Raw genomic sequence first — 26957 nt, 5'->3', positions numbered from 1 at the left:
GAGAGAGACGGGAATATGCCCCTGAGAGCAATGGGAATATGCCCCCAAGACAGTGATGGGAATGTGACCCTGAGAGAAAGTGACTGGAATATGCCCCTGAGAGAGTGATGGAATATGCCCCTGAAAGAGTGATGGGAATGTGACCCTGAGAGAGATAGTGACAGAAATATACCCCTAATAGAGCAATGGGAATATGTCCCTGAGAGAGTGATGAGAATATGCCCCTGAGAGAGTGTGATGGGAATATACCCCTGACAGAGTGATGGAAATATGCCCCTGAGAGTGATGGAAATATGCCCCTGAGAGTGATGGGAATATGCCCCCGAGAGTGATGGTAATATGCCCCTGAGAGAGTGATGGGAATATGCCGCTGAGAGAGTGATAGGAATATGCCCCTGAGAGAGTGATGGGAATATGCCCCTGAGAGAGTGATAGGAATATGCCCCTGAGAGAGTGATGGGAATATGCCCCCAAGAGTGATGGGAATATACCCCTGAGAGAGTGTGATGGGAATATACCCCTGAGAGTGACAGGAATATACCCCTGAGAGAGCAATGGGAATATGCCCCTTTGAGTTATGGGAATATGCCCCTGAGTGAGTTACAGGAATATGCCCCTAAAAGTGACGAGAATATGCCCCTGAGAGTGATGGGAATATACCCCTGAGAGAGTGATGGAAATATGCCCCTGAGAGAGTGATGGGAATATGCCCCTGAGAGAGTGATGGGAATATACCCCTGAGAGAGTGATAAAAATATGCCTCTGAGAGAGTGATGGGAATATGCCGCTGAGAGAGTGATAGGAATATGCCCCTGAGAGAGTGATAGGAATGTGCCCCTGAGAGAGTGATGGGAATATGCCCCCAAAAGTGATAGGAATATACCCCTGAGAGAGTGTGATGGGAATATACCCCTGAGAGTGACGGGAATATACCCCTGAGAGAGCAATGGGAATATGCCCCTTTGAGTTATGGGAATATGTCCCTGAGAGAGTTACAGGAATATGCCCCTAAAAGTGACGAGAATATGCCCCTGAGAGTGATGGGAATATACCCCTGAGAGAGTGATGGAAATATGCCCCTGAGAGAGTGATGGGAATATGCCCCTGAGAGAGTGATGGGAATATACCCCTGAGAGAGTGATGGAAATATGCCCCTGAAAGAGTGATGGGAATATGCCCCTGAGAGAGTGATAGGAATATGCCCCTGAGAGAGTGATAGGAATATGCTCCTGAGAGAGTGATGGGAATATGCCCCTGAGAGAGTGATGGGAATATGCCCCTGGGAGAGTGATAGGAATATGCTCCTGAGAGAGTGATAGGAATATGCCCCTGAGAGAGTGATAGGAATATACCCCTGAGAGAGTGATAGGAATATGCTCCTGAAAGTGATGGGAATATACTCCTGAGAGTTATGGGAATATGCCCCTTAAAGTGATGGGAATATGCCCCTGAGAGAGACGGGAATATGCCCCTGAGAGAGACTGGAATATGCCCCTGAAAGTGATGGGAATATACCACTGAGAGAGTGATGGGAATATACCCCTGAGAGAGTGATAGGAATATGCCCCTGAGAGAGTGATAGGAATATGCCCGAGAGAGTGATATGAATATGCCCATGAGAGAGTGATGAGAGAGTGATAGGAATATGCTCCTGAGAGTGATAGGAATACGCCCCTGAGAGAGTGATGGGAATATGCCCCTGGGAGAGTGATAGGAATATGCTCCTGAGAGAGTGATAGGAATATGCCCCTGAGAGAGTGATAGGAATATACCCCTGAGAGAGTGATAGGAATATGCTCCTGAAAGTGATGGGAATATACTCCTGAGAGTTATGGGAATATGCCCCTAAAAGATATACCCCTGAGAGAGTGATGGAAATATGCCCCTGAGAGAGTGATGGGAATATGCCCCTGAGAGAGTGATAGGAATATGCTCCTGAGAGAGTGATAGGAATATGCTCCTGAGAGAGTGATGGGAATATGCCCCTGAGAGAGTGATAGGAATTTGCCCCTGAGAGAGTGATAGGAATATGCTCCTGAGAGAGTGATAGGAATACGCCCCTGAGAGAGTGATGGGAATATGTCCCTGAGAGAGTGATAGGAATATGCTCCTGAGAGAGTGATGGGAATATGCCCCTGAGAGAGTGATAGGAATATACCCCTGAGAGAGTGATAGGAATATGCTCCTGAAAGTGATGGGAATATACTCCTGAGAGTTATGGGAATATGCCCCTTAAAGTGATGGGAATATGCCCCTGAGAGAGACGGAAATATGCCCCTGAAAGTGATGGGAATATACCACTGAGAGAGTGATGGGAATATACCCCTGAGAGAGTGATAGGAATATGCCCCTGAGAGAGTGATAGGAATATGCCCGAGAGAGTGATAGGAATATGCCCCTGAGAGAGTGATAGGAATATGCTCCTGAAAGTGATGGGAATATACTCCTGAGAGTTATGGGAATATGCCCCTAAAAGTGACGGGAATATGCCCCTGAGAGTGATGGGAATATGCCCCTGAAAGTGATGGGAATATACCACTGAGAGAGTGGTGGGAATATACCACTGAGAGAGTGATGGGAATATACCCCTGAGAGAGTGATGGGGATATGCCCCTGAGAGAGTGATGGGAATATGCCCCTGCGAGAGTGATGGGAATATACCACTGAGAGAGTGATGGGAATATACCCCTGAGAGAGTGATGGGAATATACCACTGAGAGAGTGATGGGAATATACCCCTGAGAGAGTGATGAGAATATGCCCCTGAAAGTGATGGGAATATACCACTGAGAGAGTGATGGGAATATGCCCCTGAGAGAGTGATGGGAATATACCACTGGGAGAGTGATGGGAACATACCCGAGAGAGTGATGAGAATATGACCCTGAAAGTGATGGGAATATACCACTGAGAGAGTGATGGGAATATACCCCTGAGAGAGTGATGGGGATATGCCCCTGAGAGAGTGATGGGAATATACCCCTGAGAGAGTGATGGGGATATGCCCCTGAGAGAGTGATGAGAATATGCCTCTGAGAGAGAGGAAGTGATGGGAATGTGACCCTGAGACAGTGATGGTAAAATACCCCTGAGAGAGTGATGGGAATATGCCCCTGAGAGAGAGAGTGATGGGAATATGCCCCTGAGAGAGAGAGTGATGGGAATATACCCCTGAGAGAGAGTGGCAGTTATATGCCCCTTAGAGAGTGACGGGAATATACCCCTGAGAGAGTGATGGGAATATAGCACTGAGGCAGTGACTATGTTCTTTTGGAGAGTATCCTACAGTATGTTCCTCTGTACCCTATGTTCCTCTGGGGACTATCCTATGTACCTCTGCGGACTATGGGCCTAATTCAGACCTGATCGCAGCAGCAAATTTGTGAGCAGATGGGCAAAACCATGTGCACTGCAGGGGTGGTGGTGGTGGGGGGGGGGGGGGGGGGCAGATGTAACCTGTGCAGAGAGAGTTAGATTTCGGTGGGTTATTTTGTTTCTGTGCAAGGTAAATACTGGCTCCTTTATTTTTACACTGCAATTTTAGATTTCAGTTTGAACACACCCCACCCAAATCTCACTCTCTCTGCACGTTACATCTGCCCCTCTGCACTGCACATGGGGGGTAATTCCGAGTTGATCGCAGCATCAAATTTGTTAGCAGTTGGGTAAAACCATGTGCACTGCAGGGGGGGCAGATATAACATTTGCAGAGAGAGTTAGATTTGGGTGGGTTATTTTGTTTCTGTGCAGGGTAAATACTGGCTGCAGTTTAGATTTCAGTTTGAACACACCCCACCCGAATCTAACTCTCTCTGCACATGTTATATCTGCCGCACCTGCAGTGCAAATGGTTTTGCCCAACTACTAACAAATTTGCTGCTGCAATCAACTCGTAATTACCCCCATGGTTTTGCCCAATAGCTAACAAATTTGCTGCTGCAATCAGGTCTGAATTAGGCCCTATAATACTGTGGACTATACTATGTTCTTCTGAGTAATATTCTCTGTTCCTATGGGGACTATCCTACAGTATGTTCACTTGGGGACAACAACACTGGGGACCACCTTTTGTTCCTCTGGGAACTATCCTGTGTTTCCCTGAGGACTATCATGTGTTCCACTGTGGATTATACTATCTACCTCTGCGGACTATAATACTGGGGACTATCCTGTGTTCCTCTGTGGACTATACTATGTTCTTCTGAAGACTATTTTTGTTCCTCTGGGGACTATTTTATATTCCTTTGGGGACTATAACACTGGGGACCAGCCCATGTTCCTCTGAAGACGGTTGTATGTTCCTTTGTGGACTACTATATCTCCTGCTGTGTGGAATATGTTACTGTACATTTCCCTGGGGGACATCCTATATTCTTTTGGAAACTATAACGCTGGGGACCATCCAATGTTCTTCTTGGGACTGTCCTATGTTCATCTGGGGACTATAATACTGAAGACTATCCTACATTTCTCTGGGAACTATCCTATGTTCCTCTGGGGACTATCCTATGGTCATCTGGGGACTATCCTACATTTCTCTGGGGACTATCCTATGTTCCTCTGGGGACTATCCCATGTTCCTCTGGGGACTAAACTATGTTCATCTGGGGACTATCCTATGTTCCTCTGGGGACTATCCTATGTTCCGCTGGGGACTATCCCATGTTCCGCTGGGGACTATCCTATGTTCCTCTGGGGACTATCCTATGTTCATCTGGGGACTATCCTATGTTCCTCTGGGGACTATCCTATGTTCCTCTGGGGAGTATCCTATGTTTCTCTGGGGACTATCATATGTTCCTCTGGGGACTAGCCTATGTTCCTCTGTGGAATACTGTATCTTCTGCTGTGTCGATCATATGACATTCCTGTAGGGAATATACTCTGGAGTTGGTGATGCCCCAAGTCATCCCCGCCATGCTGCATGTTCCCATGACAGCCCACCCTTTTCTCTGGGTAGAACTAAATTCACAGACCCCATAGTACAATGTTGTACTGCTCATGGCAGGGATGGGTCCCGATAGCGCCCCCTTGCTCCTATAATAGTGCCGCCTTCGCCTTTACGGACAGGTCATCCCTATTCTGTGCTAGTCTTCAGCTCTGTGGATTGGTGACAAGAGATCAGTGAGCACTTCCTCCTCCTTACCCGGACAATATCTTCAGAAGCATCGTGTGATCGCAGGAGAGCGCTGAGACCAGGTGGAAATAAATGGAGTCCATGGTAAATATAAATTGTTTATGTAACTGCAAAAGGACATTTAGTCTCCACTCACACTCCGCAGCGTCACTCACTTACAGCCGCTCCATTCTATTGCGCCGCACAATCAGACTGTAAATATCTGGCCGACCATCCATGCACTCCACACTCATTCATTCTGGAGTTTCCAGCAGCGCCTCCCGGATCAGATTATCAGCCTGGGACAATCAGTCCTCACCCAAGTCCATCAGTTATACGGAGGAGGCTGCAGGAGATATCTGACCAGTCCTCCTGGGTTTGGGTACAGTCATCTTAGGCCCGAATCCAGGTGTACATCATGGCTGTGAGCAGGCTGTATCCCACCGGAAATAAGGCCAATAAATAAGCAGGCTCTGCGTATAATATGGGGAGAGATCCACCAATCACAGTACAGCTTCCCAAGAGACGTTAGACCACGATGAGGTTTGTCATCATGAGACAGGAATGACTGGACACCTTCATGCCTCAAATTTCTGGTAAATGGATTCCACGTAGAGAAGAACTTTCTGCCAATCTGGGCCCTGTGTCTGGAGCATGTGGTCCGGGGTCTGCATGGAGGATGGAAGCATCAGAATCATGGATAGGGAAGAAGAAGGAAAGCAGAGGGGTAGACCTTAATTGGAGAGGGGCTTACCAGCAGCGGGGGTATTCCAACGCTCTCGGCAACATGGAACGCCAGCTGCAGATTCTTCCTCTGAAAGACAGACACCATGCTCGCTGAATGGCCAGGAATGATCTAGACCCTGCTTGGGGTGTGACCATGTGAGGTTACTGTGTAATGACAGCACTATGCAGAATACACCTACCTTCTCCAGAGGGCGGAGCTGCGAATACGGGATCATCTGTGGGAGGTAGGAGTGCAGGAGGGCACAAAGAGCCATGCCATCTACCCAGGATGTACTGAAATTTGTAATGACCACGTGCTGCAAAAACATTGGGGCATTACATGGGGTTACACGGCACTTTCCAGGTGAGACATACAGCCCTTATGCAGTTTTCACTTTATTATGTTATGTCTGTGATTAAATCGTTCAGCTACACTCTCACACACCGTACAATCACCAAATTGTGTTATGGCACAATTTACTGTGCTCAGTGTGACATTCTCCCGGTAGGCCTAGGTAGTGTCTATCATATGACGCGGCAGCACCACAAGGAACCATTCTATAATCTGCAAAACAGGGCAAAATGGACACCTCCCCTAGTGCAATCATTGTAAACATACTGTGTATGAGCTCCGGAATAAACTCCAGTGATTGGTCCGTACCAGAATTATTAAGTGAACCAGCCCGGTGATAGAGACAACCGCTCCCACTGTACCTCCTTCTCTCTCAGTGATATGTTATGTGCACCAGCCCGGTGATAGGGACGACCGCTCCCACTGTACCTCCTTCTCTCTCAGTGATATGTTATGTGCACCAGCCTGGTGATAGGGACTACCACTCAAACTGTACCTCCTTCTCTCTCAGTGATATGTTATGTGCACCAGCCCGGTGATAGGGGCTACCGCTCCCACTGTACCTCCTTCTCTCTCAGTGATATGTTATGTGCACCAGCCTGGTGATAGGGACTACCGCTCCCACTGTACCTCCTTCTCTCTCAGTGATTTGTTATGTGAACCAGCCTGGTGATAGGGACGACTGCTCCCACTGTACCTCCTTCTCTCTCAGTGATCTGCTTATCTGCACCAGCCTGGTGATAGGGACTACCGCTCCCACTGTACCTCCTTCTCTCTCAGTAATCTGCTTATCTGCACCAGCCCGGTGATAGGGACGACCGCTCCCACTGTACCTCCTTCTCTCTCAGTGATCTGCTTATCTGCACCAGCCCGGTGATAGGGACGACCGCTCCCACTGTACCTCCTTCTCTCTCAGTGATCTGCTTATCTGCACCAGCCCGGTGATAGGGACGACCGCTCCCACTGTACCTCCTTCTCTCTCAGTGATATGTTATGTGCACCAGCCTGGTGATAGGGACTACCACTCCCACTGTACCTCCCTCTCTCTCAGTGATATGTTATGTGCACCAGCCCGGTGATAGGGACTACCGCTCCCACTGTACCTCTCTCTCAGTGATATGTTATGTGCACCAGCCTGGTGATAGGGACGACCGCTCCCACTGTACCTCCTTCTCTCTCAGTGATTTGTTATGTGCACCAGCCTGGTGATAGGGACGACCGCTCCCACTGTACCTCCTCTCTCAGTGATATGTTATGTGCACCAGCCCGGTGATAGGAACTACCACTCCCACTGTACCTCCTTCTCGCTCAGTGATATGTTATGTGCACCAGCCTAGTGATAGGGACTACCGCTCCCACTGTACCTCCTTCTCTCTCAGTGATATGTTATGTGCACCAGCCCGGTGATAGGGACTACCGCTCCCACTGTACCTCCTTCTCTCTCAGTGATTTGTTATGTGCACCAGCCCGGTGATAGGGACTACTGCTCCAACTGTACCTCCCTCTCTCTCTCTCAGTGATATGTTATGTACACCAGCCTGGTGATAGGGACTACCACTCCCACTGTACCTCCTTCTCTCTCAGTGATCTGTTATGTGCACCATACCGGTGATAGGGACTACCGCTCCCACTGTACCTCCCTCTCTCTCAGTGATCTGCTTATCTGCACCAGCCCGGTGATAGGGACTACCGTTCCCACTGTACCTCTCTCTCAGTGATATGTTATGTGCACCAGCCTGGTGATAGGGACGACCGCTCCCACTGTACCTCCTTCTCTCTCAGTGATATGTTATGTGCACCAGCCCGGTGATAGGGACTACCGCTCCCACTGTATCTCTTTCTCTCTCAGTGATTTCTTATGTGCACCAGCCCGGTGATAGGAACTACCGCTCCCACTGTACCTCCTTCTCTCTCAGTGATATGTTATGTGCACCAGCCCGGTGATAGGGACTACCGCTCCCACTGTACCTCTTTCTCTCTCAGTGATTTCTTATGTGCACCAGCCCGGTGATAGGAACTACCGCTCCCACTGTACCTCCTTCTCTCTCAGTGATATGTTATGTGCACCAGCCCGGTGATAGGGACTACCGCTCCCACTGTACCTCCTTCTCTCTCAGTGATATGTTATGTGCACCAGCCTGGTGATAGGGACTACCACTCCCACTGTACCTCCTTCTCTCTCAGTGATCTGTTATGTGCACCATACCGGTGATAGGGACTACCGCTCCCACTGTACCTCCCTCTCTCTCAGTGATCTGCTTATCTGCACCAGCCCGGTGATAGGGACTACCGCTCCCACTGTACCTCTCTCTCAGTGATATGTTATGTGCACCAGCCTGGTGATAGGGACGACCGCTCCCACTGTACCTCCTTCTCTCTCAGTGATATGTTATGTGCACCAGCCCGGTGATAGGGACTACCGCTCCCACTGTACCTCTTTCTCTCTCAGTGATTTCTTATGTGCACCAGCCCGGTGATAGGAACTACCGCTCCCACTGTACCTCCTTCTCTCTCAGTGATATGTTATGTGCACCAGCCCGGTGATAGGGACTACCGCTCCCACTGTACCTCTTTCTCTCTCAGTGATTTCTTATGTGCACCAGCCCGGTGATAGGAACTACCGCTCCCACTGTACCTCCTTCTCTCTCAGTGATATGTTATGTGCACCAGCCCGGTGATAGGGACTACCGCTCCCACTGTACCTCCTTCTCTCTCAGTGATATGTTATGTGCACCAGCCCGGTGATAGGGACTACCGCTCCCACTGTACCTCCTTCTCTCTCAGTGATATGTTATGTGCACCAGCGTGATGATAGGAACTACCGCTCCCACTGCACCTCCTTCTCTCTCAGTGATTTGTTATGTGCACCAGCCCGGTGATAGGAACTACCGCTCCCACTGTACCTCTCTCTCAGTGATATGTTATGTGCACCAGCCCGGTGATAGGAACTATCGCTCCCGCTGTACCCCCTTCTCTCTCAGTGATATGTTATGTGCACCAGCTTGGTGATGGGAACTACCGCTCCCACTGTACCTCTTTCTCTCTCAGTGATTTGTTATGTGCACCAGCCTGGTGATAGGGACTACCGCTCCCACTGTACCTCCTTCTCTCTCAGTGATTTGTTATGTGCACCAGCCTGGTGATAGGGACTACCGCTCCCACTGTACCTCTCTCTCAGTGATATGTTATGTGCACCAGCCCGGTGATAGGGACTACCGCTCCCACTGTACCTCCTTCTCTCTCAGTGATTTGTTATGTGCACCAGCCTGGTGATAGGGATGACCGCTCCCACTGTACCTCCTCTCTCAGTGATATGTTATGTGCACCAGCCCGGTGATAGGAACTACCGCTCCCACTGTACCTCCTTCTCGCTCAGTGATATGTTATGTGCACCAGCCTGGTGATAGGGACTACCGCTCCCACTGTACCTCCTTCTCTCTCAGTGATATGTTATGTGCACCAGCCCGGTGATAGGGACTACCGCTCCCACTGTACCTCCTTCTTCTCTCTCAGTGATTTGTTATGTGCACCAGCCCGGTGATAGGGACTACTGCTCCAACTGTACCTCCCTCTCTCTCTCAGTGATATGTTATGTACACCAGCCTGGTGATAGGGACTACCACTCCCACTGTACCTCCTTCTCTCTCAGTGATCTGTTATGTGCACCATACCGGTGATAGGGACTACCGCTCCCACTGTACCTCCCTCTCTCTCAGTGATCTGTTTATCTGCACCAGCCCGGTGATAGGGACTACCGCTCCCACTGTACCTCTCTCTCAGTGATATGTTATGTGCACCAGCCTGGTGATAGGGACGACCGCTCCCACTGTACCTCCTTCTCTCTCAGTGATATGTTATGTGCACCAGCCCGGTGATAGGGACTACCGCTTCCACTGTACCTCTTTCTCTCTCAGTGATTTCTTATGTGCACCAGCCCGGTGATAGGAACTACCGCTCCCACTGTACCTCCTTCTCTCTCAGTGATATGTTATGTGCACCAGCCCGGTGATAGGGACTACCGCTCCCACTGTACCTCTTTCTCTCTCAGTGATTTCTTATGTGCACCAGCCCGGTGATAGGAACTACCGCTCCCACTGTACCTCCTTCTCTCTCAGTGATATGTTATGTGCACCAGCCCGGTGATAGGGACTACCGCTCCCACTGTACCTCCTTCTCTCTCAGTGATATGTTATGTGCACCAGCCCGGCGATAGGGACTACCGCTCCCACTGTACCTCTTTCTCTCTCAGTGATTTCTTATGTGCACCAGCCCGGTGATAGGAACTACCGCTCCCACTGTACCTCCTTCTCTCTCAGTGATATGTTATGTGCACCAGCCCGGTGATAGGGACTACCGCTCCCACTGTACCTCCTTCTCTCTCAGTGATATGTTATGTGCACCAGCCCGGTGATAGGGACTACCGCTCCCACTGTACCTCCTTCTCTCTCAGTGATATGTTATGTGCACCAGCCTGGTGATAGGGACAACCACTCCCACTGTACCTCCTTCTCTCTCAGTGATCTGTTATGTGCACCATACCGGTGATAGGGACTACCGCTCCCACTGTACCTCCCTCTCTCTCAGTGATCTGCTTATCTGCACCAGCCCGGTGATAGGGACTACCGCTCCCACTGTACCTCTCTCTCAGTGATATGTTATGTGCACCAGCCTGGTGATAGGGACGACCGCTCCCACTGTACCTCCTTCTCTCTCAGTGATATGTTATGTGCACCAGCCTGGTGATAGGGACTACCGCTCCCACTGTACCTCTTTCTCTCTCAGTGATTTCTTATGTGCACCAGCCCGGTGATAGGAACTACCGCTCCCACTGTACCTTCTTCTCTCTCAGTGATATGTTATGTGCACCAGCCCGGTGATAGGGACTACCGCTCCCACTGTACCTCTTTCTCTCTCAGTGATTTCTTATGTGCACCAGCCCGGTGATAGGAACTACCGCTCCCACTGTACCTCCTTCTCTCTCAGTGATATGTTATGTGCACCAGCCCGGTGATAGGGACTACCGCTCCCACTGTACCTCCTTCTCTCTCAGTGATATGTTATGTGCACCAGCCCGGTGATAGGGACTACCGCTCCCACTGTACCTCCTTCTCTCTCAGTGATATGTTATGTGCACCAGCGTGATGATAGGAACTACCGCTCCCACTGCACCTCCTTCTCTCTCAGTGATTTGTTATGTGCACCAGCCTGGTGATAGGAACTACCGCTCCCACTGTACCTCTCTCTCAGTGATTTGTTATGTGCACCAGCCCGGTGATAGGAACTACCGCTCCCACTGTACCTCTCTCTCAGTGATATGTTAAATGCACCAGCCCGGTGATAGGAACTATCGCTCCCGCTGTACCCCCTTCTCTCTCAGTGATATGTTATGTGCACCAGCTTGGTGATGGGAACTACCGCTCCCACTGTACCTCTTTCTCTCTCAGTGATTTGTTATGTGCACCAGCCTGGTGATAGGGACTACCGCTCCCACTGTACCTCCTTCTCTCTCAGTGATTTGTTATGTGCACCAGCCTGGTGATAGGGACTACCGCTCCCACTGTACCTCTCTCTCAGTGATATGTTATGTGCACCAGCCCGGTGATAGGGACTACCGCTCCCACTGTACCTCCTTCTCTCTCAGTGATTTGTTATGTGCACCAGCCTGGTGATAGGGATGACCGCTCCCACTGTACCTCCTCTCTCAGTGATATGTTATGTGCACCAGCCCGGTGATAGGAACTACCGCTCCCACTGTACCTCCTTCTCGCTCAGTGATATGTTATGTGCACCAGCCTGGTGATAGGGACTACCGCTCCCACTGTACCTCCTTCTCTCTCAGTGATATGTTATGTGCACCAGCCCGGTGATAGGGACTACCGCTCCCACTGTACCTCCTTCTCTCTCAGTGATTTGTTATGTGCACCAGCCCGGTGATAGGGACTACTGCTCCAACTGTACCTCCCTCTCTCTCTCAGTGATATGTTATGTACACCAGCCTGGTGATAGGGACTACCACTCCCACTGTACCTCCTTCTCTCTCAGTGATCTGTTATGTGCACCATACCGGTGATAGGGACTACCGCTCCCACTGTACCTCCCTCTCTCTCAGTGATCTGCTTATCTGCACCAGCCCGGTGATAGGGACTACCGCTCCCACTGTACCTCTTTCTCTCTCAGTGATTTCTTATGTGCACCAGCCCGGTGATAGGAACTACCGCTCCCACTGTACCTCCTTCTCTCTCAGTGATATGTTATGTGCACCAGCCCGGTGATAGGGACTACCGCTCCCACTGTACCTCTTTCTCTCTCAGTGATTTCTTATGTGCACCAGCCCGGTGATAGGAACTACCGCTCCCACTGTACCTCCTTCTCTCTCAGTGATATGTTATGTGCACCAGCCCGGTGATAGGGACTACCGCTCCCACTGTACCTCCTTCTCTCTCAGTGATATGTTATGTGCACCAGCCCGGTGATAGGGACTACCGCTCCCACTGTACCTCCTTCTCTCTCAGTGATATGTTATGTGCACCAGCCTGGTGATAGGGACTACCACTCCCACTGTACCTCCTTCTCTCTCAGTGATCTGTTATGTGCACCATACCGGTGATAGGGACTACCGCTCCCACTGTACCTCCCTCTCTGTCAGTGATCTGCTTATCTGCACCAGCCCGGTGATAGGGACTACCGCTCCCACTGTACCTCTCTCTCAGTGATATGTTATGTGCACCAGCCTGGTGATAGGGACGACCGCTCCCACTGTACCTCCTTCTCTCTCAGTGATATGTTATGTGCACCAGCCCGGTGATAGGGACTACCGCTCCCACTGTACCTCTTTCTCTCTCAGTGATTTCTTATGTGCACCAGCCCGGTGATAGGAACTACCGCTCCCACTGTACCTCCTTCTCTCTCAGTGATATGTTATGTGCACCAGCCCGGTGATAGGGACTACCGCTCCCACTGTACCTCTTTCTCTCTCAGTGATTTCTTATGTGCACCAGCCCGGTGATAGGAACTACCGCTCCCACTGTACCTCCTTCTCTCTCAGTGATATGTTATGTGCACCAGCCCGGTGATAGGGACTACCGCTCCCACTGTACCTCCTTCTCTCTCAGTGATATGTTATGTGCACCAGCCCGGTGATAGGGACTACCGCTCCCACTGTACCTCCTTCTCTCTCAGTGATATGTTATGTGCACCAGCCTGGTGATAGGAACTACCGCTCCCACTGTACCTCCTTCTCTCTCAGTGATATGTTATGTGCACCAGCGTGATGATAGGAACTACCGCTCCCACTGTACCTCCTTCTCTCTCAGTGATTTGTTATGTGCACCAGCCCGGTGATAGGAACTACCGCTCCCACTGTACCTCCCTCTCTCTCAGTGCTGAGAAGTTCTCAGGGAGAATCTATCTACAGCCATAGTATAGTGTGCCTACACATATATAACGTTCTATTAGAAAGAGTCACACGTACAATAATAACATTTATTCAAGTCTTCACTAAAGCAGCTGCTTCATACAGGATGGTATCAGTCAGTACCCGATCAGGATCCCATTGCGTTTTGTTGAGTTACCACCAATAAACCACCCTGACTTCCTCACAGAGTAATTACTAGGTGGTGTCATGACAAAAAAAAATTTTTTTATTGTACATGTGATTCTTTTAATAATACTTAATATGAGCGTATGTATCTTCAGAGTGGGAGTCCCTATTACCTGGCTGGTACGGATAACACGGCTGGTGTGGGATGAATCACGGGAGATTAATATAATCATACATACACAGATGTGTGCTCATACACCTATCCTCAGTACACCACACGGCACAGGATTGCAGGAGCTTCTGCCTCTTCCCAATGGTACAGCGTGCTGTCTGTTTCTTTACATTCTGCATCCTGTGCGCATTACAAGCGCAGCGGTCAGCCCGCACAGCGTACTACAAGCGCAGGAAAAGCAGCGGCATCGTACACAGACGCACACAGATGTCGTACATGAAATGGATCCGTGTAATCCAGCAAATATCGTCTTTTCGTTTCCAGTTGTTTTATTTGTGCTAATACAAATTCCACACATTTTGAGAGAAAGAAGATATTGGGCGTGGCCAGGCAGTCACGGATATGGCGCCGAGAGGGCCTGTGTGCGGCGTGACTGAGCCACGGTGTATGAGGCCACGTCTGTATGTGCTGATAACATATTACATAGCACTGGACATGAGGGTAAATATGGCAGTGTGCACAATACTCTCATCTCTCACCTTATACCCGCAGGTACGATCCTGGGCCCAGCGCAGAAAGACTCCTCTCTTCGAACCCCCATAGCGGCGGAAGAAAGACCCAGAATCCTCAGTCAGATTCTCACTTTACCAAAGAGAATGAAGAGACATTCAGTAACATGATAGATAGATAGATAGATAGATAGATAGATAGATAGATAGATAGATAGATACACACACACACTAGATATACAGCCTGGGAAGGACTACAGAGACCGTCCATCGAGTCAGTGTAATGAGAGACCGTCCCCAGTGTCGGTGTAATGAGAGACCGTCCTCAGAGTCGTGTAATGAGAGACCGTCCCCAGTGTCGGTGTAATGAGAGACCGTCCTCAGTGTCGGTGTAATGAGAGACCGTCCTCAGAGTCGGTGTAATGAGAGACCGTCCTCAGTGTCGGTGTAATGAGAGACCGTCCTCAGAGTCGTGTAATGAGAGACCGTCCCCAGTGTCGGTGTAATGAGAGACCGTCCTCAGAGTCGGTGTAATGAGAGACCGTCCCCAGTGTCGGTGTAATGAGAGACCGTCCTCAGTGTCAGTGTAATGAGAGACCGTCCTCAGTGTCGGTGTAATGAGAGACCGTCCTTAGTGTCAGTGTAATGAGAGACTGTCCTCAGTGTCGGTGTAATGAGAGACCGTCCTCAGTGTCGGTGTAATGAGAGACCGTCCTCAGTGTCGGTGTAATGAGAGACCGTCCTCAGTGTCATGTAATGAGAGACCATCCTCAGTGTCGGTGTAATGAGAGACCGTCCTCAGTGTCGGTGTAATGAGAGACCGTCCTCAGTGTCGGTGTAATGAGAGACCGTCCTCAGTGTCGGTGTAATGAGAGACCGTCCTCAGTGTCGGTGTAATGAGAGACCGTCCTCAGTGTCGTGTAATGAGAGACCGTCCTCAGTGTCAGTGTAATGAGAAACCGTCCTCAGTGTCGTGTAATGAGAGACCATCCTCAGTGTCGTGTAATGAGAGACCATCCTCAGTGTCGGTGTAATGAGAAACCGTCCTCAGTGTCGTGTAATGAGAGACCATCCTCAGTGTCGTGTAATGAGAGACCATCCTCAGTGTCGGTGTAATGAGAAACCGTCCTCAGTGTCGTGTAATGAGAGACCGTCCTCAGTGTCGGTGTAATGAGAGACCGTCCTCAGTGTCGTGTAATGAGAGACCGTCCTCAGTGTCGGTGTAATGAGAGACCGTCCTCAGTGTCGGTGTAATGAGAGACCGTCCTCAGTGTCGTGTAATGAGAGACCGTCCTCAGTGTCAGTGTAATGAGAAACCGTCCTCAGTGTCGTGTAATGAGAGACCATCCTCAGTGTCGTGTAATGAGAGACCATCCTCAGTGTCGGTGTAATGAGAAACCGTCCTCAGTGTCGTGTAATGAGAGACCATCCTCAGTGTCGTGTAATGAGAGACCATCCTCAGTGTCGGTGTAATGAGAAACCGTCCTCAGTGTCGTGTAATGAGAGACCGTCCTCAGTGTCGGTGTAATGAGAGACCGTCCTCAGTGTCGTGTAATGAGAGACCGTCCTCAGTGTCGGTGTAATGAGAGACCGTCCTCAGTGTCGGTGTAATGAGAGACCGTCCTCAGTGTCGGTGTAATGAGAGACCGTCCTCAGTGTCGGTGTAATGAGAGACCGTCCTCAGTGTCGGTGTAATGAGAAACCGTCCTCAGTGTCGTGTAATGAGAGACCATCCTCAGTGTCGTGTAATGAGAGACCATCCTCAGTGTCGGTGTAATGAGAAACCGTCCTCAGTGTCGGTGTAATGAGAGACCGTCCTCAGTGTCAGTGTAATGAGAGACCGTCCTCAGTGTCAGTGTAATGAGAGACCGTCCTCAGTGTCAGTGTAATGAGAGACCGTCCTCAGTGTCGGTGTAATGAGAGACCGTCCTCGGAGTGGGAGTAATGAGAGACCGTCCTCAGAGACAGCACAGATTAGACAGGCAGGGATGTGACGCACGTGGCTTTAGACTCATTGAGTAGCGTCTCCAGACTCCCCCTCCTCTCCCTGCGCGATGATGATGATGATGAAGCAGCGCCTGATGAAGGAAGGACAGAGACACGTATGTATATGACACAATCATCAGACCACATGTATAATATGGGATGCGTTTGGCATCCCGGCAGTCATCTGACCGACACTGCAAAACCAACACCCCACAGGGGACCGACGCCGGGACACCGACAGCCCACATCCCACAGCTCAGTATTAGAGTATGGGTCACGGCTAGGGCCTGTGTGTGCGTGTGTGTGTGTGGGGGGGGGGGGGTTTTAGGGCCTGTGTGTGTGGGGGGGTTAGGATTAGGCACTGACACCCCTGGAGGGTTAGGGTTTGGGGAGGGGTAAGTGGTAAAATACTAACAATATGTATAATACCTTCCCCTGTCCGGTGTCGGGTTGCCGCGGTCAGTCATGTGATCATCGGCATCCGATGGAAACAATTTGCCCCTTAGTATATATTAAGTTAGGGGCAGGGGCAGATTTAGGGGTGAGGGCACCCTAGGCAGAATAGTAACGCCCCCCCTCCCCCACCTCTTCATTTTATTATTTACACTGACTAGTTATAAGCCCCCATTCCATCACAGCCAATTTATATATACATATTTACTAAGCAGGACAGATTGCAGGGGCGGTATGTGCGTGTCCTGCCCAGTTACCCTCCATTCAAGGTGGCATATGGCGCAGTGGGAATATTAGAGGCTGGCAGTACCAACACAAGCATCCAAGTGCCGTCACCCCAAACAAGCAAGAGAAGAGGGCTGTGAGAACTGAAGGGCGGAGGGCCCTGCTCTAAGGAGCTTACAATCTAGGGGTGGGGGGAGACAGACAGGTGAAATGCGGTGCGAGCTGGTGGTAGGTGGCCTGGTGTCAGGAAGTAAGCGAGGCAGAGATGGCCGAGGCATCAGGATGGGAGAGCGGCCTCGAGACAGGGTTATGCGGAAGGGTAGGCTGTGATAGACAGGTGGGTTCTCAGTGCCCGGCGTGAAGCTTTGCAGGGTCGGGGAGAGTCTGATAGAGCGAGGGAGCGTGTTCCAGTGAAGGGGACAGCACAGGTGAAATCTTGGATTTGCGCATGAGATGTAGTGACTAGAGTAGAGGAGAGGTGATGGCTGACCGGACTGGGCGGGCGGGGGTATGAGTGGGCGGGCGGGAGTATAGCTAGTGTGTGCCACACCCGAGTCCCCACATACTGTAAACATCACTTGCGGAACTGTTGTTGAATAGTTAGGTATTCTGCAAGGGGTGAGGGGGCTGTGCTTGGCACATGTAGACTCTATCTCTGCGTCTCGCTCTGGTAAGGGCCTCATTCCTCAGACTTTGTGTCTCCATAGTCTTTGTTTTGTCAAAACCCAATTAATTACCCCACGTGCACTAAGTTGTGGAGGCTCCTCCTGAAGGTGGTCACTGGTGAGATAGCCACACGGGGCTGGGACCCAGCCACTCATACAGCTATCAGTAGATGTGCTCACACAAAACCCAACAACCTTCTGCCAAACCTGCACCATAGTCCTCTGTAATCCATGTACTGTAAGTCATTTCATGCCATCTGACGATACGTATTCAGAACCAATACTTTCCCTGGAACGTTTCTGAAGACACTTTCCTGACATGAAAGTCAGTAAGACCAAGCATAGACAACGCCCTGATGTCAGATCACACGGATGTCCCTGTATCACCGCTCAGCCTCCATATTACCAATGTGTCTTCTTTTCTAATGCTATAACTGGGAGAATGGCTCCATCTCTCTCACCTGAATTCTGGGCTGGAGAACTTGTAGGTGGTACACTCATCAGACTGCTGGACTTCAGAATGGGCTCCTACAACAGAAAAGGAGGAGTGAGAAAAGGGGAAGGTCAGGGCAGGTAGGCAGATGGAGACCATATACTCACCCGCATTGCAGATAGGATAACTCCCCGGGGAAGGCTCCGATAACCATGCAGAGACCCATTCACAGTAGAACTCTTTGCCCAATCCACACTGTCCGACCTGTGCAAATTAGGATTCCAACACTCAGCTATATAATCAATAAGTAGCAGCTCCCTACATAATCACTGTGGTGCACTACCCGCCATCACCTATCATTCTATAGTGCACCACCTACTACATATCCCACTGTGGTGCACTACCCGCCATCACCTATCATTCTATAGTGCACCACCTACTACATATCCCACTGTGGTGCACTACCCGCCATCACCTATCATTCTATAGTGCACCACCTACTACATATCCCACTGTAGTACAGTACCCGCCATCACCTACATCCCTGCTCACTGACCTAACCTGGAATGGTTCCCTATCTATCATTCTATAGTGCACCACCTACTACATATCCCACTGTGGTACACTACTCGCCATCACCTACATCCCCGCTGACTGACCTAACCCGCCATCACCTACATCCCCGCTCACTAACCCGCCATCACCTACATCCCCGCTCACTGACCTAACCCGGAATGGTTCCCCATCTATCATTCTATAGTGCACCACCCACTACATATCCCACTGTGGTGCACTACCCGCCATCACCTACCATTCTATAGTGCACCACCTACTACATATCCCACTGTGGTACACTACCCGCCATCACCTACATCCCCGCTGACTGACCTAACCCGCCATCACCTACATCCCCGCTCACTAACTCGCCATCACCTACATCCCTGCTCACTGACCTAACCCGGAATGGTTCCCCATCTATCATTCTATACTGCACCACTCACTACATATCCCACTGTGCTGCACTACCCGCTTACCTACATCCCCTCTCATTAACCTAACCTGGAATGGTTCTCCATCTATCATTCTATAGTGCACTACTCACTACATATCCCACTGTGGTACACTACCCACCATCACCTACATCCCTGCTCAATGACGTAACCTGGAATGGTTCCCCATCTATCATTCTGTATTACACCACTTACTACATATCCCACTGTGGTGCACTAACCGCCATCACCTACATCCCCACTCACTGACCTAACCTGGAATGGTTCTCCATCTATCATTCTATAGTGCACCACCCACTACATATCCCACTGTGGCGCACTACCCGCCATCACCTACATCCCCGCTGACTGACCTAACCCGCCATCACCTACATCCCCGCTCACTAACCCGCCATCACCTACTTCCCCGCTGACTGACCTAACCTGGAATGGTTCCCCAGCTATCATTCTATAGTGCACCACCCACTACATATCTCACTGTAGTGCACTACCCACCATCACATACATCCCCGCTCACTGACCTAACCCGGAATGGTTTCCCATCTATCATTCTATAGTGCACCACTCACTACATATCCCACTGTGGTGCACTACCCGCCATCACCTATCATTCTATAGTACACCACCTACTACATATCCCACTGTAGTTCACTACCCGCCATCACCTACATCCCCGCTGACTGACCTAACCTGCCATCACCTACATCTCCGCTCACTGACCTAACCCGGAATGGTTCTCCATCTATCACTCTATAGTGCACCACTCACTACATATCTCACTGTGGTACACTACCCACCATCACCTACAGCCCTGCTCACTTACCTAACCCGGAATGGTTCCCCGTCTATCATTCTATAGTTCACCACTCATTACATATCCCACTGTGGTGCACTACCCAGCATCACCTACATCCCCGCTCGCTGACCTAACCCGGAATGGTTCCCCATCTATCACTCTATAGTGCACCACTCACTACATATCCCACTGTGGTGCACTACCCGCCATCTCCTACATCCCTGCTCACTGACGTAACCTGGAATGGTTCCCCATCTATCATTCTATAGTGCACCACCCACTACATATCCCTCTGTGGTACACTACCCACCATCACCTACAGCCCTGCTCACTTACCTAACCCGGAATGGTTCCCCATCTATCATTCTGTATTACACCACTTACTACATATCCCACTGTGGTGCACTAACCGCCATCACCTACATCCCCGCTCACTTACCTAACCCGGAATGGTTCCCCATCTATCACTCTGTATTACACCACTTACTACATATCCCACTGTGGTGCACTAACCGCCATCACCTACATCCCCGCTCACTTACCTAACCTGGAATGGTTCCCCATCTATCATTCTATAGTGCACCACCCACTACATATCCCACTGTGGTGCACTACCCGCCATCACCTACATCCCCGCTCACTAACCCGCCATCACCTACATCCCCGCTCACTGACCTAACCCGGAATGGTTCTCCATCTATCATTCTATAGGGCACTACTCACTACATATTCCACTGTGGTGCACTACCCGCCATCACCTACATCCCCGCTCACTGACCTAACCCGCCATCACCTACATCCCCGCGCACTAACCCGCCATCACCTACATCCCCGCTCACTGACCTAACCCGGAATGGTTCCCCATCTATCATTCTATAGTGCACCACCCACTACATATCTCACTGTAGTGCACTACCCGCCATCACATACATCCCCGCTCACTGACCTAACCCGCCATCACCTACAGCCCCGCTCACTGATCTAACCCGCCATCACATACATCCCCACTGACTGACCTAACCCGCCATCACCTACATCCCCGCTCACTGACCTAACCGGGAATGGTTCTCCATCTATCATTCTATAGTGCACCACCCACTACATATCCCACTGTGGCGCACTACCCGCCATCACCTACATTCCCGCTGACTGACCTAACCCGCCATCACCTACATCCCCGCTCACTAACCCGCCATCACCTACATCCCCGCTCACTGACCTAACCCGGAATGGTTCCCCATCTATCATTCTATAGTGCACCACCCACTACATATCTCACTGTAGTGCACTACCCGCCATCACCTACATCCCCGTTCACTAACCCGCCATCACCTACATCCCCGCTCACTGACCTAACCCGGAATGGTTCCCCATCTATCATTCTATAGTGCACCACCCACTACATATCTCACTGTAGTGCACTACCCGCCATCACATACATCCCCGCTGACTGACCTAACCCGCCATCACCTACAGCCCCGCTCACTGACCTAACCCGCCATCACCTACATCCCCGCTGACTGATCTAACCCGGAATGGTTCCCCATCTATCATTCTATAGTGCACCACTCACTACATATCCCACTGTGGTACACTACCCACCATCACCTACATCCCCGCTCACTGACCTAACCCGGAATGGTTCCCCATCTATCATTCTATAGTGCACCACCCACTACATATCTCACTGTAGTGCACTACCCGCCATCACCTACAGCCCCGCTCACTGACCTAACCCGCATTCACCTACATCCCCGCTGACTGATCTAACCCGGAATGGTTCCCCATCTATCATTCTATAGGGCACCACCCACTACATATCCCACTGTGGTGCACTACCCGCCATCACATACATCCCCGCTGACTGACCTAACCCGCCATCACCTACAGCCCCGCTCACTGACCTAACCCGCCATCACCTACATCACCGCTGACTGATCTAACCCGGAATGGTTCCCCATCTATCATTCTATAGTGCACCACTCACTACATATCCCACTGTGGTACACTACCCACCATCACCTACATCCCCGCTCACTGACCTAACCCGGAATGGTTCCCCATCTATCATTCTATAGTGCACCACCCACTACATATCTCACTGTAGTGCACTACCCGCCATCACCTACAGCCCCGCTCACTGACCTAACCCGCCATCACATACATCCCCGCTGACTGATCTAACCCGGAATGGTTCCCCATCTATCATTCTATAGGGCACCACCCACTACATATCCCACTGTGGTGCACTACCCGCCATCACCTACATCCCCGCTCACTGACCTAGCCCGGAATGGCTCCCCGTCTATCATTAAGAATGGGTCATTACCTGCCCTTACTCCGCACTCCTCCACCAATGAGATCCCTCCCTCACCGTTACTTACCAGATCCCCCCACACGCCGCTGTAGCTTACCCCATTCCACACAGTCTCTGGTTTTCCCGCTCACACCTCTCCAGCTTCTCCTGCGCCTCCTCGCGGAACCTCTCAGCTACAGAGACAGCAATGCGGAGGTCTGCCTGCAGCAGGGTCAGGTCCTGAACCTCGCCCTATGGGGTGACATAGAGAGAGTTCTGCAGAATGAAAGGTGAGCCGTGGTGGTGGAGATGGGATGCACCAGTCTACTGTATATAGAGGGCTGCAGTAGGGATAGCGGGGGGGGGGGGGGGGGGGGGAGTTGTATAGTGAGAGAGGTGGAGCTGTATAGTGAGGGAGGTGGAGCTACATAGTGAGGGAGTAGGGGCTGTATAGTGAGGGAGGTGGAGCTACATAGTGAGGGAGTAGGGGCTGTATAGTGAGGGAAAGAGAGCTACATAGAGAGGGAGGAGGGTCTGTACAGTGAGAGAGGAGGAGGGGCTGTATAGTCAGGGAGGAGGCGCTGTATAGTGAGGGAGGAGGTGGGGCTGTATAGTGAGGGAGAAGCTGTATAGTAAGGAAGGAGGGGCTGTATAGTCAGGGAGGAGGGGCTGTATGGTCAGGGAGGAGGGGCTGTATGGTCAGGGAGGAGGGGCTGTATAGTGAGGGAGAAGCTGTATAGTAAGGAAGGAGCAGCTGTATGGTCAGGGAGGAGGGTCTGTATGGTCAGGGAGGAGGGGCTATATGGTCAGGGAGGAGGGGCTGTATAGTGAGGGAGAAGCTGTATAGTAAGGGAGGAGGGGCTGTATAGTCGGGGAGGAGGGGCTGTATAGTCAGGGAGGAGGGTCTGTATGGTCAGGGAGGAGGGGCTGTATAGTGAGGGAGGAGGGGCTGTATAGTGAGGGAGATGCTGTATAGAAAGGGAGGAGGGGCTGTATAGTAAGGGAGGAGGGGCTGTATAGTCAGGGAGGAGGGGCTGTATGGTCAGGGAGGAGGGGCTGTATAGTCGGGAGGAGGGGCTGTATAGTGAGGGAGAAGCTGTATAATAAGGGAGGAGGGGCTGTATAGTCAGGGAGGAGGGACTGTATAGTGAGGGAGGAGGGGCTGAATAGTCAGGGAGGAGGGGCTACATAGAGAGGGAAGAGGGGCTGTATAGTCAGGGAGGAGGGGCTGTATAGTCAGGGAAAGGGAGCTACATAGAGAGGGAGGAGGGGCTGTACAGTGAGGGAGAGGGATCTGTATAGTGAGAGAGGTGGAGCTGTATAGTGAGGGAGGTGGAGCTACATAGTGAGGGAGTAGGGGCTGTATAGTGAGGGAGGTGGAGCTACATAGTGAGGGAGTAGGGGCTGTATAGTGAGGGAAAGAGAGCTACATAGAGAGGGAGGAGGGTCTGTACAGTGAGAGAGGAGGAGGGGCTGTATAGTCAGGGAGGAGGCGCTGTATAGTGAGGGAGGAGGAGGGGCTGTATAGTGAGGGAGAAGCTGTATAGTAAGGAAGGAGGGGCTGTATAGTCAGGGAGGAGGGGCTGTATGGTCAGGGAGGAGGGGCTGTATGGTCAGGGAGGAGGGGCTGTATAGTGAGAGAGAAGCTGTATAGTAAGGGAGGAGGGGCTGTATAGTCAGGGAGGAGGGGCTGTATGGTCAGGGAGGAGGGGCTGTATGATCAGGGAGGAGGGGCTGTATGGTCAGGGAGGAGGGGCTGTATAGTCGGGAGGAGGGGCTGTATGGTCAGGGAGGAGGGGCTGTATAGTCGGGAGGAGGGGCTGTATAGTGAGGGAGAAGCTGTATAATAAGGGAGGAGGGGCTGTATAGTCAGGGAGGAGGGACTGTATAGTGAGGGAGGAGGGGCTGAATAGTCAGGGAGGAGGGGCTGTATAGTCAGGGAAAGGGAGCTACATAGAGAGGGAGGAGGGGCTGTACAGTGAGGGAGAGGGAGCTGTATAGTGAGAGAGGTGGAGCTGTATAGTGAGGGAGGTGGAGCTACATAGTGAGGGAGTAGGGGCTGTATAGTGAGGGAGGTGGAGCTACATAGTGAGGGAGTAGGGGCTGTATAGTGAGGGAAAGAGAGCTACATAGAGAGGGAGGAGGGTCTGTACAGTGAGAGAGGAGAAGGGGCTGTATAGTCAGGGAGGAGGCGCTGTATAGTGAGGGAGGAGGAGGGGCTGTATAGTGAGGGAGAAGCTGTATAGTAAGGGAGGAGGGGCTGTATAGTCAGGGAGGAGGGGCTGTATAGTCAGGGAGGAGGGTCTGTATGGTCAGGGAGGAGGGGCTGTATAGTGAGGGAGGAGGGGCTGTATAGTGAGGGAGATGCTGTATAGTAAGGGAGGAGGGGCTGTATAGTCAGGGAGGAGGGGCTGTATAGTCAGGGAGGAGGGGCTGTATGGTCAGGGAGGAGGGGCTGTATGGTCAGGGAGGAGGGGCTGTATAGTGAGGGAGAAGCTATATAATAAGGGAGGAGGGGCTGTATAGTCAGGGAGGAGGGACTGTATAGTGAGGGAGGAGGGGCTGAATAGTCAGGGAGGAGGGGCTACATAGAGAGGGAAGAGGGGCTGTATAGTCAGGGAGGAGGGGCTGTATAGTCAGGGAGGAGGGGCTACATAGAGAGGGAGGAGGGGCTGTATAGTCAGGGAGGAAGGGCTGTATAGTCAGGGATGAGGGGCTGTACAGTGAGGACAGTTTTGTTGTCTGACCTGAAGCTCATTTATTTTCTTCTGTAACCTGAGGTTGTCTGCCTCCAGCTGGTAAACACAGTCTGTGAAAGCAATAAAGCAGTACTGAGTATATAAGGCCTACACCACAGATACATAACACACTGTGACTACAGGGTCTCTATATTACCTGCAATCACCGGGATGCAGTTAATTTGCCGGCTGTCGGGATCTTGGCGGTCAGGATACCGATGCCGGAATCCTGACCATCGGTACATTGCATCCGGAAAGTATTCACAGCGCTTCACTTTTTACACATTTTGTTATGTTACAGCCTTATTCCAAAATGGAATAAATTAATTTTTTCCCTCCAAATTCTACACACAAAGGGGGTCATTCCGAGTTGATCGCTAGCTGCCATTGTTCGCAGCACAGCGATGAGGCTAAAAAGTGGCACTACTGCGCATGCACCGCAATGTGCATGCGCGACGTACGAGTACAACGTCCGTTGTGGTATTGCACTGGTTGTAGCAACGTTTACATTTGCACTGGCGGCCGCAAGAAGATTGACAGGAAAGGGGCGTTTCTGGTTGTCAACTGAGCGTTTTCAGGGAGTGCTTAGAAAAACGCAGGCGTGCCAGGTAAAACGTAGGCGTGGCTGGGCGAACGCTGGGCGGGTGTGTGACGTCAAAAGCCAACCCTTCAACATTAGATTCAATGCACAGGGAGAGTAACTACAGGGCTGGTCTTGTTTTGCGCAAAAAGGTTTTGCAGCCGCTCTGCTGCACAAGCGATTGCACTTCTGCAAAGCAAAATATACTCCCCGGTGGGCGGGGGAAATGCGTTTGCAGTGCTGCTAAAAGTAGCTAGCGAGCGACCAACTCGGAATGACCCCCAATGCCCCATAATGACAACGTGCAAAAAGTTGTTTTTTTTTACATTTTTGCAAATTTATGAAAAGTATAAAACTAAGGCGCCACAAAACCCTAATTTGAAAAATGACAGTTACGAGCTGATTGGCTGGTGTGTTATCACCTTCCAATTATCTCTGCTTTATAACTTCTCCAGGCTTAGTACATCTGCCCCAGTGAAATCTCAGCACCTGCCAGCAGGTAGTCTCGGCAACTCTTCCTGAGCTGCAGCTGTCCCAGGTGCCTTCTTCAGGCTGCATGCTTCAGCTCTTTCCATAGAGGTTCCATAGGAAAGTGGAGTCCTCCTGGGTCTTCTTCCACGGAGCATCAGATGGTGTGATCAGACACTGACCTACCCTGACCTTGCAGTTCAGGTTGTAGCTCTTTGGACGTTTCCTCTGCTCTTTTTCTACCATTCTCGCTATCCTTCTGTTTCATCTGGGGTTGATTTTCCACTTGTGGCCGTGGTGAGAGAGATTGGCCACAGTGCCATGGACTTTAAACCTCTTAATGATATTTATAACTGTAGTCACAGGAACATCCAGCTGCTTGGAGACTTCGTTTAACATGCTTGTCTACAATTCTCTTTTTAATCACCTCAGACAACTCTCCGTTGCTTTCACTGGTCCATGCTCAGTGTGGTGCACACGGTGATACCAAACAGCAGAGTGACTACTTTCCTCCATTTATATAGGCTGAATGACTGATTAGAAAATTGAAGCTGTGTGATGCTAATTCACAAAAGCAACTTGTTTGAAACATCACTATAATCCAATTGTTTATTATCTTTTCTAAGGGGAACCGACAAATCTGTCCAGGCCAGTTTAGAAAACCTTTAGAGAATAAGCAGTTTGTTAAATTTGTTTGCTTTATTCCATGAATTAGCAAAGACATGCAGGTATACATGAGACAGCTGCTTTTACTTTCTTCACTGTTCAGGAAGAATGAAGCATTATTCCAATGAGCTGTAAGGGCACAGGATCTGGGGTAGAGGAGTGCCCTTTCTTCCAGCAGCCCAATAGTGATACACCGGTCCATGGTACTTGGTACAGATAGCCTCAG

At 50.8% G+C, this 26957-nt stretch overlaps 1 protein-coding gene across 3 annotated transcripts in view; it reads right to left on the bottom strand.

The window, feature by feature from the left end:
* Positions 1-5222: 5222 nt before the first annotated feature.
* Positions 5223-26957, bottom strand: part of LOC134945917 (cytospin-B-like) — a 49781-nt gene continuing 28046 nt past the window's right edge. For all 3 annotated transcript variants that reach the window (XM_063935478.1, XM_063935477.1, XM_063935479.1), the window contains 9 exons: positions 25027-25088; positions 22398-22531; positions 18345-18441; positions 18206-18272; positions 16415-16493; positions 14446-14548; positions 6043-6159; positions 5871-5930; positions 5223-5784 (listed from right to left, as the gene is read on the bottom strand). In XM_063935478.1, the coding sequence (XP_063791548.1) occupies positions 5695-5784; positions 5871-5930; positions 6043-6159; positions 14446-14548; positions 16415-16493; positions 18206-18272; positions 18345-18441; positions 22398-22531; positions 25027-25088 (809 nt within the window). In that variant the 3' untranslated portion in view covers positions 5223-5694. The remainder of the gene's footprint in view (positions 5785-5870; positions 5931-6042; positions 6160-14445; positions 14549-16414; positions 16494-18205; positions 18273-18344; positions 18442-22397; positions 22532-25026; positions 25089-26957) is intronic.

This window comes from Pseudophryne corroboree, chromosome 7 (assembly GCF_028390025.1).
Source record: "Pseudophryne corroboree isolate aPseCor3 chromosome 7, aPseCor3.hap2, whole genome shotgun sequence".
NCBI classification, from domain to species: Eukaryota; Metazoa; Chordata; class Amphibia; order Anura; family Myobatrachidae; genus Pseudophryne; species Pseudophryne corroboree.
The sequence above is the reverse complement of the archived record's forward strand: the minus strand, read 5'-3'. Positions and strand labels throughout refer to the sequence as shown.